The sequence below is a fragment of the Oncorhynchus nerka genome, linkage group LG17, assembly GCF_034236695.1.
Source record: "Oncorhynchus nerka isolate Pitt River linkage group LG17, Oner_Uvic_2.0, whole genome shotgun sequence".
Classification (NCBI taxonomy): Eukaryota; Metazoa; Chordata; class Actinopteri; order Salmoniformes; family Salmonidae; genus Oncorhynchus; species Oncorhynchus nerka.
Genome location: NC_088412.1, coordinates 7,236,288 through 7,246,321, shown reverse-complemented (window position 1 = coordinate 7,246,321; position 10,034 = coordinate 7,236,288). Strand labels below are relative to the sequence as shown.

At 45.4% G+C, this 10,034-nt stretch overlaps 1 protein-coding gene across 1 annotated transcript; it reads right to left on the bottom strand.

Moving 5' to 3' along the window:
• Positions 1-2,206: 2,206 nt before the first annotated feature.
• LOC115123840 (transmembrane protein 80) lies at positions 2,207-9,811 on the bottom strand. Its single transcript, XM_029653205.2, has 6 exons — positions 9,773-9,811; positions 9,552-9,568; positions 9,271-9,364; positions 8,287-8,379; positions 5,791-5,992; positions 2,207-3,858 (listed from the first exon to the last, which is right to left on the bottom strand). The coding sequence occupies exons 1-6, from the start codon at positions 9,789-9,791 to the stop codon at positions 3,846-3,848; spliced, it is 438 nt and encodes a 145-aa protein (XP_029509065.1). The 5' UTR covers positions 9,792-9,811; the 3' UTR covers positions 2,207-3,845.
• Positions 9,812-10,034: the final 223 nt, after the last annotated feature.

The window sequence follows — 10,034 nt, the reverse complement described above, 5'->3', positions numbered from 1 at the left end:
AGCCATGCATTTGTAGTTTGATTTTCTTCCTAATTAATATAAGTCAATATTTCGTCTCCAAGTGTATGAGAGGCGAGAACAGCTTTAAGTAGCTGGCAGAAAGAAAGAGGAGCAACAGTGTGGAACATTGCCCTGGTTTCGATGACACAGACAGGTAACAATGATTGCTTGCTCGTTGTTCAGGTAGGCCCTATCTCTGTGTCCTTTTTACAAATTACCTTGTTGAAGACGTATAGGTTTCTGTCACAACAGAGCAAGAATTACTAGCCTGAATCCAAACTCGGTTGTTCCATTTCACGTCATGGTTTCAGTCTCTAAGTGGAAACCAGTTGAGCCTCTACGTCTGTAATGAAGGGGCCTTATTTCCATAAGGGGGTAATACAAAGAAGCATGACTGAATTAAAAACTGTAAACTAGAAATAATATCTTAAGTAACGATCTTTTATAGGTGAGAGGTTGTCCTGCTAGCCCGGGTGCCAGTCGGTTAAATCCTTCATTTGTTTTATAATTTTTTGGTTACAGGTACATTATCCATGTCAAATTGTAAGTGAATAAAACCCTTAGAAAAGAAAAAACTGTTAAGAAATACAGTTTAATAATAAATAACACATTCAGTATTAACAGGAAAAGAAAAACCAAAAAGTGGGCCTCCCAACATAGTTTTAATGTCTTCACTATTATTATACAATGTAGAAAATAGTACAACATTAAGAAAACCCTGGATTGAGAAGTTGTATCCAAACTTTAGACTGGTACTGTACAGATATTTTACATTTACCTTTTAATATTAATATTAATATTAATTCATATTTAAATATTTGACATATTTTGTATAAAGCAGTCACATAACACTAATACATTACCAAACATCAGCTCTTTAATCCAACCTATCACCATAGACATCAGCTCTTTAATCCCACCTATCACCATAGACCTCAGCTCTTTAATCCAACCTCTCTCAGCCCATCCCACCTATCACCATAGACCTCAGCTCTTTAATCCCTCCCCCTCAGCCCATCCCACCTATCACCATAGACCTCAACTCTTTAATCCCTCCCCCTCAGCCCATCCCAACTATCACCATATACCTCAGCTCTTTAATCCCTCCCCTCAGCCCATCCCACCTATCACCATAGACCTCAACTCTTTAATCCCCCTCCCCTCAGCCCATCCCAACTATCACCATATACCTCAGCTCTTTAATCCCTACCCCTCAGCCCATCCCACCTATCACCATAGACCTCAGCTCTTTAATCCCTCCCCCTCAGCCCATCCCAACTATCACCATATACCTCAGCTCTTTAATCCCTCCCCCTCAGCCCATCCCACCTATCACCATAGACCTCAGCTCTTTAATCCCACCTCTCTCAGCCCATCCCACCTATCACCATAGACCTCAGCTCTTTAATCCCACCCCTCAGCCCATCCCACCTATCACCATAGAGCTCAGCTCACCATAGCCTCTTAACCTCAGCCCATCCCAACTTTAATCCCATCCCCCCTCAGCCCATCCCACCTATCACCATATACCTCAGCTCTTTAATCCCTACCCCTCAGCCCATCCCACCTATCACCATAGACCTCAGCTCTTTAATCCCACCCCCTCAGCCCATCCCATCTATCACCACAGACCTCAGCTCTTTAATCCCACCCCCTCAGCCCATCCCACCTATCACCATAGACCTCAGCTCTTTAATCCCTCCCCCTCAGCCCATCCCAACTATCACCATATACCTCAGAGCTCTTTTAATCCCTCCCCTCAGCCCATCCCACCTATCACCACCATAGACCTCAGACCTCAGCTCCCAACTTTAATCCCTTTAACCCCTCAGCCCATCCCACCATCACCTATCATCCCACAGACCTCAGCTCTTTAATCCCACCCCCTCAGCCCATCCCACCTATCACCATAGACCTCAGTTCTTTAAGAGAGAACTAACCAAATAACATGGAAAACAGTCAGAAAAAAGTATTTTTGTTCTTAATGTATGAGGGTTCACAGACTAATTAGCCCTGGTGGGAATTGTCCTATATGGATAGGGCCACATTGATACGTATCTTACAGAAGAAATATGAAAAGTATTTGCATAACGATGGTAGCAATTCAAAGGGAACAGTTTAGAGATAATCAAATTATTAGACCGAAGGTGAGGACACAACAGTTCACCTGATACAAGACTGAATCCAAAAACATTAACACTGTTGATTTGATGTATATTTTACATTTAATGTACTTTTCACAGCATTTGTTGATAAGGATATCTGAAAATACTCTGGATACATTCAGTAACATGATCAGATTATTCCTGGGAAATAGATACAACATAAGACAGAACAATGACAAAGGGTTTGAGTGAGAGGACTAACCGGTGTCTATCCTATACAGAACATCGGTCTCAATTCACTCCCTACCTCTCCCCCTAGGCCCTATCCCTCGGGTGTTTGCATAATATAACCAATATGTAGGAATATCCACTACAAAGCAATAGAGACATTGAAGAGTTAGGGCCAATCGGGGGTTAACATTGAAGAGTTAGGGCCAATCGGGGGTTAACATTGAAGAGTTAGGGCCAATCGGGGGTTAACATTGAAGAGTTAGGGCCAATCGGGGGTTAACATTGAAGAGTTAGGGCCAATCGGGGGTTAACATTGAAGAGTTAGGGCCAAGGGGAAGGGGTTGAGAGTGATTTAGGATCGGCTGAATGATTACAAACGTACCGCTTAGACGGTCACTGGAGGTCCATCTTCTATATAGGCTGTTGTTTGCATGTCCATTTCAACGTAGCCTATAGATGTGATGCGCGTTCGGGAAAGTATTCAGACCTCTCAACTTTTTCCACATTTTGTTATTTTACTTTTTTCTCTCTCTCATCAATCTACACAGAATTACCCAATAATGACATCACAATACCCCATAATGACATCACAATACCCCATAATGACATCACAATTACCCAATCATGACAAAGCAAAAAACACTTTTGTTTTAGTTTTTTTAGAAATGTTTGGCAAATATATATATATATTTTTAAAGTAAAACATAAATACCTTATTTACATTAGTATTCAGAGCCTTTGCTATGAGACTCAACATTGACCTCGGGTTGCATCCTGTTTCCATTGATCATCCCTGAGATGTTTCTACAACTTGATTGGAGTCCAACTGTGATAAATTCAATTGATTGGACATGATTTGGAAACACACCTGTCTATATATAAGGTCCTACAGTTGATAGAGCAAAGACCAAGCCACGAGGTCAAAGGAATTGTCCGTAGAGCTCCGGGACAGGATACCACTAGCATTCTGAATGCACCACATTTAACATTTACATTTAAGTCATTTAGCAGACGCTCTTATCCAGAGCGACTTACAAATTGGTGCTTTCACCTTATGACATCCAGTGGAACAGCCACTTTACAATAGTGCATCTAGGTCTTTTGAGGGGGGAGGGGGAGAAGGATTACTTTATCCTATCCTAGGTATTCCTTAAAGAGGTGGGGTTTCAGGTGTCTCCGGAAGGTGGTGATTGACTCCGCTGTCCTGGCGTCGTGAGGACACCCACATTGATGCTCAGACATCTCCAATGTTGCAGCAGAGGGTTTGGTAGTGAAGATTTGGTAGTGAAGGTTTGGTAGTGAAGGAGAGGTAGTGAAGGTTTGGTAGTGAAGGTTTGGTAGTGAAGGAGTGGTAGTGAAGGTTTGGTAGTGAAGGTTTGGTAGTGAAGGAGTGGTAGTGAAGGTTTGGTAGTGAAGGTTTGGTAGTGAAGGACTGGTAGTGAAGGTTTGGTAGTGAAGGAGTGGAAGGAGATTCTGGAGGTCCTGTCAGTGCAGCTATAATTGATGGGGTCAGGCGTAGACACTGAAAGACAGAAATGAGCACAGACATTAGGCTACATATCAGTGGAATTATCCAGAGGGACTTACAATAACTGTAAGTAGGGTTAAAAAAACAACAACAACTAAGAAACGACATTTCACAGTCATTGGAAAGTGAAAACCTTCGTTAAATCCTTGTTCAGTGTGGAACGTTCAGACTTAACCCATTACCAATCTCTTCAGCAGAAGTGGTCAGGCAGATATTTTACCCACAATCTCTTCAGCAGAAGTGGTCAGTCAGATATTTTACCCACAATCTCTTCAGCAGAAGTGGTCAGTCAGATATTTTACCCACAATCTCTTCAGCAGAAGTGGTCAGTCAGATATTTTACCCACAATCTCTTCGGCAGAAGTGGTCAAGTCAGATATTTTACCCACAATCTCTTCCGTCTTTGAAAGGAAAACGCGAGGTCTGGCCCTGACGTCATAGCACTAGAAGGCGGTATACAGTAACGCTTGTAATGAATAAAAACCTGGATCAATAATTCACAAAGTCTCTGAAGAACCACGGGAGCTTATTTCATTCACGGACAATAGAGCAGACAGAAGGGAGCGACGCTCAGTGCAGGCAGGCCATTCACAACACAATGCCAATTCACAACACTTGGTGACTGGTGGGAGAGGCCTATTAGCCTACTTTAAATAGACCAAGATAAAATGGCAACAAAATCATTAAAGGGATGATGAACTCCTGGATACCATGTTAATGTCTCTGCGTCCAGTATGAAGGAAGTTAAGAGGTAGCCAATGCTAACTAGCGTTAGCGCAATGACTGGAAGTGTATTAAGTATCTGCTAGCATGCTAATAAATACCCATAGACGTTTAGTCATTGGGTATCTGCTGCTAGTAGATACCTATAGACGTTTAGTCATTGGGTATCTGCTGCTAGTAGATACCCATAGACGTTTAGTCATTGGGTATCTGCTGCTAGTAGATACCTATAGACGTTTAGTCATTGGGTATCTGCTGCTAGTAGATACCCATAGACGTTTAGTCATTGGGTATCTGCTGCTAGTAGATACCCATAGACGTTTAGTCATTGGGTATCTGCTGCTAGTAGATACCTATAGGCTCATTGGGTATCTGCTGCTAGTAGATACCCATAGACTCATTGGGTATGTGCTGCTAGTAGATACCCATAGACTCATTGGGTATGTGCTGCTAGTAGATACCCATAGACTCATTGGGTATCTGTGGCTAGTAGATACCCATAGACTCATTGGGTATCTGTGGCTAGTAGATACCCATAGACTCATTGGGTATCTGTGGCTAGTAGATACCCATAGACTCATTGGGTATCTGTGGCTAGTAGATACCCATAGACTCATTGGGTATCTGTGGCTAGTAGATACCCATAGACTCATTGGGTATCTGTGGCTAGTAGATACCTATAGACTTTTTATTTAACCTTTATTTAACTAGGTAAGTCAGTTAAGAACAAATTCTTATTTACAATGACGGTCTACCCCGGGCCAAACCTAACCCGGACGACACTGGGCCAGTTGTGCCCTATGGGACTCCCAATCACGGCCGGTTGTGATACACCCTGGAATCGAAACAAGGTCTGTAGTGACACCTCTAGCACTGAGATACAGTGCCTTAGACCGCCGTGATACAGCCTGGAATCGAACCAAGGTCTGTAGTGACGCCTCTAGCACTGAGATACAGTGCCGTAGACCGCCGTGATACAGCCTGGAATCGAACCAAGGTCTGTAGTGACGCCTCTAGCACTGAGATACAGTGCCTTAGACCGCTGCGCCACTCAGGAGGCCATATTAAAAGGGCCTCAATACCAAAATCCCAAAGTTTCCCCTTTAATGATTAAATCACAAAAACAAAACAAATTGAATAAATATGAATCATATCAACAGATAGCTATGTGAGTATTATGGACACGGCAAATAGATAACTAACCTGGTGAATCTAGCCAGTGTGGCCAGACCTAGGACCCCTCCCAGTCCGTAAACACTGAGCAGTATGGTGTTGATGATGACGTCAGCATGCATCACGTACAGCTGCCATACCAGGAAGTAGACGGACAACAGGGCCGTAGCCACCGTCATGGCCAGGTTAGCCCACATATAACCCTCCGTCTCCTGCAGGTTACCCCTCACACCTGGAAGGAGGTGGGTGGGGAAGGGGGGAGACATAGCACAGGGTCCTTTGCCGTCCAGAATCTCCTCCCAAGAGCAGTACAGGGGGAGAGCAGTACAGGGCGAGAGCAGTACAGGGCGATCCCACGACAGCGGGAGAGGAAAATATTTTGGGTATCTCAGATTTTTCTGGCAATTCTCACATTGGAACTTCGTTGAGAGGAAGGATGTACATTTGTTACAAGAATGTTGTCTGTTTCATGTACGGTTCACAGATCAGAGGGTCTGGCAGGAGGCATGTACAGGTCTATAAAGGGCCTAAAATTGCAAATTTCATCATGATTTTCTAAAAAATAATTTTGTGATACAAATGTAAAAAACATTTCAAACATCCTTCCTTCCAATGAAGTCATTATGTGAGAATTTCCAGAAAAATCTGAGGGAAAAAATATTTTCTGCTCCCACTGGAGTGGGGTCACCCTTTAATAAGAGGCTGAATGCCTGAACGTCAGACCCCCACTACAACTCACCCCAGAGTCAGACCCCCACTACAACTCACCCCAGAGTCAGACCCCCACTACAACTCACCCCAGATTCAGACCCCCACTACAACTCACCCCAGAGTCAGACCCCTACTACAACTCACCCCAGAGTCAGACCCCCACTACAACTCACCCCAGAGTCAGACCCCCACTACAACTCACCCCAGAGTCAGACCCCCACTACAACTCACCCCAGTAGAGTCAGACCCCCACTACAACTCACCCCAGTAGAGTCAGACCCCCACTACAACTCACCCCAGAGTCAGACCCCCACTACAACTCACCCCAGAGTCAGACCCCCACTACAACTCACCCAGTAGAGTCAGAACTCACCCCAGAGTCAGACCCAACTCACCCCAGACAACTCACCTCACCCCAGAGTCAGACCCCACTACAACTCACCCCAGAGTCAGAGTCAGACTCACCCCAGTAGAGTCAGACCCCCACTACAACTCACCCCAGTAGAGTCAGACCCCCACTACAACTCACCCCAGAGTCAGACCCCACTACAACTCACCCCAGAGTCAGACCCCACTACAACTCACCCCAGAGTCAGACCCCCACTACAACTCACCCCAGAGTCAGACCCCACTACAACTCACCCCAGAGAGTCAGACCCCACTACAACTCAGACCCCCACTACCCCAGAGTCACTCACCCCAGAGTCAGACCCCTACTACAACTCACCCCAGAGTCAGACCCTCACCTCAGAGTCAGACCCCCCCCACTACAACTCACCCCAGGGTCAGACCCCACTACAACTCACCCCAGTAGAGTCAGACCCCCACTACAACTCACCCCAGAGTCAGACCCCCACTACAACTCACCCCAGAGTCGGACCCCACTACAACTCACCCCAGAGTCAGACCCCCACTACAACTCACCCCAGTAGAGTGAAACCCCACTACAACTCACCTCAGAGTCAGACCACCACTACAACTCACCCCAGAGTCAGACCCCACTACAACTCACCCCAGAGTCAGACCCCACTACAACTCACCCCAGTAGAGTCAGACCCCCACTACAACTCACCCCAGAGTCAGACCCCACTACAACTCACCCCAGAGTCAGACCCCCACTACAACTCACCCCAGAGTCAGACCCCACTACAACTCACCCCAGTAGAGTGAAACCCCACTACAACTCACCTCAGAGTCAGACCACCACTACAACTCACCCCAGAGTCAGACCCCACTACAACTCACCCCAGAGTCAGACCCCCACTACAACTCACTCCAGAGTCAGACCCCCACTACAACTCACCCCAGAGTCAGACCCCAGTACAACTCACCCCAGTAGAGTGAAACCCCACTACAACTCACCTCAGAGTCAGACCCCACTACAACTCACCTCAGAGTCAGACCCCACTACAACTCACCTCAGAGTCAGACCCCACTACAACTCACCCCAGAGTCAGACCCCCACTACAACTCACCCCAGAGTCAGACCCCCACTACAACTCACCCCAGAGTCAGACAACTCACCCCAGAGTCAACCCACTACAACTCACCCCAGTAGAGTCAGTCCACCACTACAACTAACAGAGTCAGACCCCCCTACAGTAGAGTCAAACCCCACCACAACTCACCACAGTAGAGTCAGACCCCCACTACAACTCACCCCAGTAGAGAGTAGAGTCAGACCCCCACTACAACTCACCACAGTAGAGTCAAACAACTCACCACAGTAGAGTCAGACCCCCACTACAACTCACCACAGTCGAGTCAGACCCCCACTACAACTCAACACAGAATCAGACCCCCACTACAACTCACCACAGTAGAGTCGGAACAGCTCAAGACAAGCCATGAAGAAGAGCAGACCTACGTCCTGGGTTAGGAGGTCATCAGGGTAGCTCATCACACGACCTAGAGGACAGGCAGCAAACCAGAGACGGAGTCAAGACCAGAACTATCTCAGGACCAAGGACCAGTTTTGCAACAGGCCTACAAACAAATGTCTCTTTGTCTTTATGGTATTTATGCTGCACACAAACAGGGACAATAAAGATGTTCTGAACTGAATCAGAACGGTCGGTACACTCTACTAGAGTACATGACGTAACAAACAGTGTAGTGTGCATGCAGAAGATGAGTCTCTCTCTCTCACAACAACAACAACAGTCTGCATACAGAAGATTAGTCTCTCTCTCACACAACAACAACAACAGTCTGCATGCAGAAGATGAGTCTCTCTCTCTCTCTCACAACAACAACCAGTCTGCATACAGAAGATTAGTCTCTCTCTCACACAACAACAACAACAGTCTGCATACAGAAGATTAGTCTCTCTCTCTCTCTCTCTCAACAACAACAACAGTCTGCATACAGAAGATTAGTCTCTCTCTCTCTCTCTCTCACAACAACAACAGTCTGCATACAGAAGAATAGTCTCTCTCTCTCTCTCTCTCTCTCTCTCTCTCTCAACAACAACAGTCTGCATGCAGAAGATTAGTCTCTCTCTCTCTCTCTCTCTCTCTCTCTCTCTCACAACAACAACAGTCTGCATGCAGAAGATTAGTCTCTCTCTCTCTCTCTCTCTCTCTCACAACAACAACAGTCTGCATGCAGAAGATTAGTCTCTCTCTCTCTCTCTCTCTCACAACAACAACAACAGTCTGCATGCAGAAGATTAGTCTCTCTCTCTCTCTCTCTCACAACAACAACAACAGTCTGCATGCAGAAGATTAGTCTCTCTCTCTCTCTCTCTCTCTCTCTCTCACAACAACAACAACAGTATGCATGCAGAAGGTGCCTCACTCTTGTAGATGATCATGCAGAATGTAGAGAGGAAGTAGAAGACATAGTAAAGAGCTGTCAGGTAGAGCAGGAGCTGGAGAGGAACAGACGACAGCTGGAGGTGGTGGTTAAGGGCGGATTTCATTATCTGTATTGTGTGTGTGTGTGTGTGTGTGTGTGTGTGTGTGTTCAATTCGTTTTAAAATATCCATACATTTTTATTTCCAAGGGAAGAAACACCTTGACACTTTTTTAAAAACGTGTTGCTATGTTCATTGCTAACTTTATTTTGAAAAGGATACGACAACAGCAGACTTGCCTGCAAGGAAATCAAACAATGTGTGAAATTCTGTGAGCAAATATCAGTACGTTTCTCACACACAACCGTATAAATACACACTATCTGTGCTAGCAGTAAATTAATAATCAGAATATGGGACTGTAAAATTATTACATCCGAAATACATTTGAAATTCATAGTTAGGTTTGTAAATGCATCCGTGGCTATAGCAACGCATCCTACCTGCTCTGTTCGCCGCCATGTTGAATGTTGCTGCTCCTTCTTCACCAGTGGAGTTGTTGTCTAAATAACCAGCGGTTGCATGTCTCCATCTAGTGGCCTGGAAGGGCAAGTACAGGTAAAAAAAAACACCCAAAGTCCAGTCACGTTAAATCGGGCATTGTAATTATCACAACACTCACAAATACGAAAACACACACACACACACACACACACACACACACTGAGGGTTATCTTGTGGAATGTGGCAGTGGCATGAGGGGAA

What these genes read in the sequence shown, in the direction of transcription:
- LOC115123840 (XM_029653205.2), bottom strand. An exon ending in CTGCATGATCATCTACAAGA is followed by an intron (nt 8,380 to 9,270) that starts GTGAGGCACCTT and finishes CCTGTCCTCTAG; the next exon opens with GTCGTGTGATGAGCTACCCT. An exon ending in GCTGTTCCGACTCTACTGTG is followed by an intron (nt 5,993 to 8,286) that starts GTGAGTTGTAGT and finishes ACCTCCTTCCAG; the next exon opens with GTGTGAGGGGTAACCTGCAG.